Source organism: Odontomachus brunneus, unplaced genomic scaffold, assembly GCF_010583005.1.
Source record: "Odontomachus brunneus isolate Ranch 3 - 2012 unplaced genomic scaffold, Obru_v1 Obru_scaffold_203, whole genome shotgun sequence".
NCBI lineage: Eukaryota > Metazoa > Arthropoda > Insecta > Hymenoptera > Formicidae > Odontomachus > Odontomachus brunneus.
The window spans coordinates 156,303-158,764 of record NW_022639653.1 but is presented as its reverse complement, the minus strand read 5'-3'; the positions used below and the strand labels follow the sequence as shown (position 1 = coordinate 158,764).

The window sequence follows — 2,462 nt, the reverse complement described above, 5'->3', positions numbered from 1 at the left end:
ACCCTTATAGAAATATCATACTAAGAATCATTGATAATTACTTATTTTCAGTATTAAAAATACTGGATAATAAGTAATTATCAATGATTCTTAATATGATATTTCTAAAAGTGTATGACATTCGTCAAAAAATGTCGAATAAAAAGCTTAAAGATTCCTTTTTAAAATGCATCCATTATATTTTCAATTAAGATCAGTTTTCGTTGCAAAACATAATCTGAAAGATGGAATACAAAATTGGTTGCCATTTTCCGTTCAATTCGATATATTTTTATGGAAAACAATTGTAAAATTATCTCATTAATATAATTAAAAACTAGAAATTTTAAGCTATAAATGCTTTTTGAACGATCTCGATAGCGTTATTTTTGCCGAAGTTACAGCCCATTGAATTTGACCCATTTTCCATGACTTATAGCATATTCGACTAGCTCTGGGTTATTCAGCCTATGTTTATTGGTCGAACAAATACTTATAAGCTTTATGATTGGCTAGTAAAGACTTATGACGTCATTAATCGCTCTCGGAGCAATTAACCTAAAGTCAGTCGAACACGCTATTTGTTTGCACGGCAGCTTAAAATCGGTTTAGTAACTACCGTAGTTAGTGAACTCTTAAATCCGATTGAAGTATATTTCTAGATCTAAAAGAATATATCAATTGGATACGAGAGTTTACTAAATATGGTTGTTACTAAACCGGTTTTAAACTGTCGTATAAACTTAGTCCATGATAAAATAAAAGGATGTCTAACCCGTCGTTAAGTAGTACTACTCAGAAAAAACTGAAAATGAATTGTACACAGTTGCGTTGATGTTATACCATTCACCAGAATAACGATCATGAATCTTTTCCCCTAGTGTAAACTCGTGAAAAGTGAAAATTTTGTAATGAACTCGTGAAAGATAAAAATCTTCACTAAACTTGTGAAAAATGGAAGATTTAACGTGAAATTGTAAGTAAAACAAATATTACAATATACTCAAGACAACACCAACTTGCAATGGATATTTTTAGAATTTTTTCAGCATGTTTTTAAGACATCCCTTATAGAAATATCATACTAAGAATCATTGATAATTACTTATTATCCAGTATTTTTAATACTGAAAATAAGTAATTATCAATAATTCTTAGTATGATATTTCTATAAGGGTTACTGCATACAATTTATAATATATTACACTTTAACTTTCTGATGCATACGTATCTTAACTTTGTAAATTTCGTCGGTATGCTTTCACTGCCTATACGTCATCAATTCGCTTCAATTCGCTTTCGTTGTTCATTTTTAATGGACGTAGGATTCTTATGTCAAATACCAATTGTCGTATAACCATAAAAATTAAAGTCACTATAAGAAATTCTATTCACTTTGTACATAATATGCAAGTGTAGTATTACATTATTTTTCACATTTAAACCACATCGCTTGATGCTTAAAAATTTTCATGGAAACTTACACAATATATATGTAAAGAAGAACATATACGAGCAAACTGAAAGTTCACGTGAAATATTTCACGTTTTGAGAATTCACTTTTCACGGTTAATGTTCGTCTCGTTTATTAAATTTACTCATATTATATTATTATATTATATTATAACTATAAATTTAAGTTGTATAATGCTTATTAATGTGTTATATATTACATTGTGTACACTGTAATTACATTTTAATTTTAATAATCTATATTACATAAATATTGCTTTCCATATTTTCATTGTTCACTTTTCATGTGAAACTTACAGTGAAAAGTGAAAAATGAAAATGAAGTTCACGTGAAAGATTCATGATCGTTACCCAGATCGATAGTCACTAGAAAGTTTCGACCAATCGTATCCATTTCTAGCTGATCGTTTTTCATGACTGTTGATTCATGCGGCAAGCGGGAATGTGTCAAAATAGAAGTGACATTTTGACAGCTTGACGTTTCGTACATACGTGTTTTTTTCAAAAGGTTATCCGCTCACGTGTAACGCGCAATCAGTAGAAGAAGAGTAAGAATGTTAAAAAAGGTAAGTAAGAAGTTAATATACAAAATTAAAATAAATTTATACACACACAGACAAAGAGTCTCTGCTTTTAAAATTTTCACGCAATTTTCTCTCAAACTATTCGTTATTAATAAACATTCTACTTTATTCAAAAAAATGTTTCAGGTGAAATCTGATTCGAGGAAGTTTAAAAGGAATATCTTACGATAAGCACGGTTTTATTCATAATGGAGGCGCTTCCGAGATTTCAAGGTGACTTTTTGAAATAGAATATTAATATTATAATCTACAAAATATTCATTAAGACCTATTTATGATAGGTAGGTCTTTAAAAATCATTCACGGTTACTTATGATTACGTTACTTATGATTATTTACAGACTATTTTCAATGAATGGCCAAACGACTTTTCTTATCTTCTGTATAGTCTGCTGCTAAGCAGACTATGGATTAAGGATCGGGGC

At 29.3% G+C, this 2,462-nt stretch overlaps 1 protein-coding gene across 1 annotated transcript in view; it reads right to left on the bottom strand.

The window, feature by feature from the left end:
- LOC116852113 (RCC1 and BTB domain-containing protein 2-like) overlaps positions 1–844 on the bottom strand; it is a 10,328-nt gene extending 9,484 nt beyond the window's left edge. Inside the window, exon 1 of the mRNA XM_032832138.1 lies at positions 823–844. Within this exon, the coding sequence (XP_032688029.1) occupies positions 823–844 (22 nt within the window). The remainder of the gene's footprint in view (positions 1–822) is intronic.
- Positions 845–2,462: the final 1,618 nt, after the last annotated feature.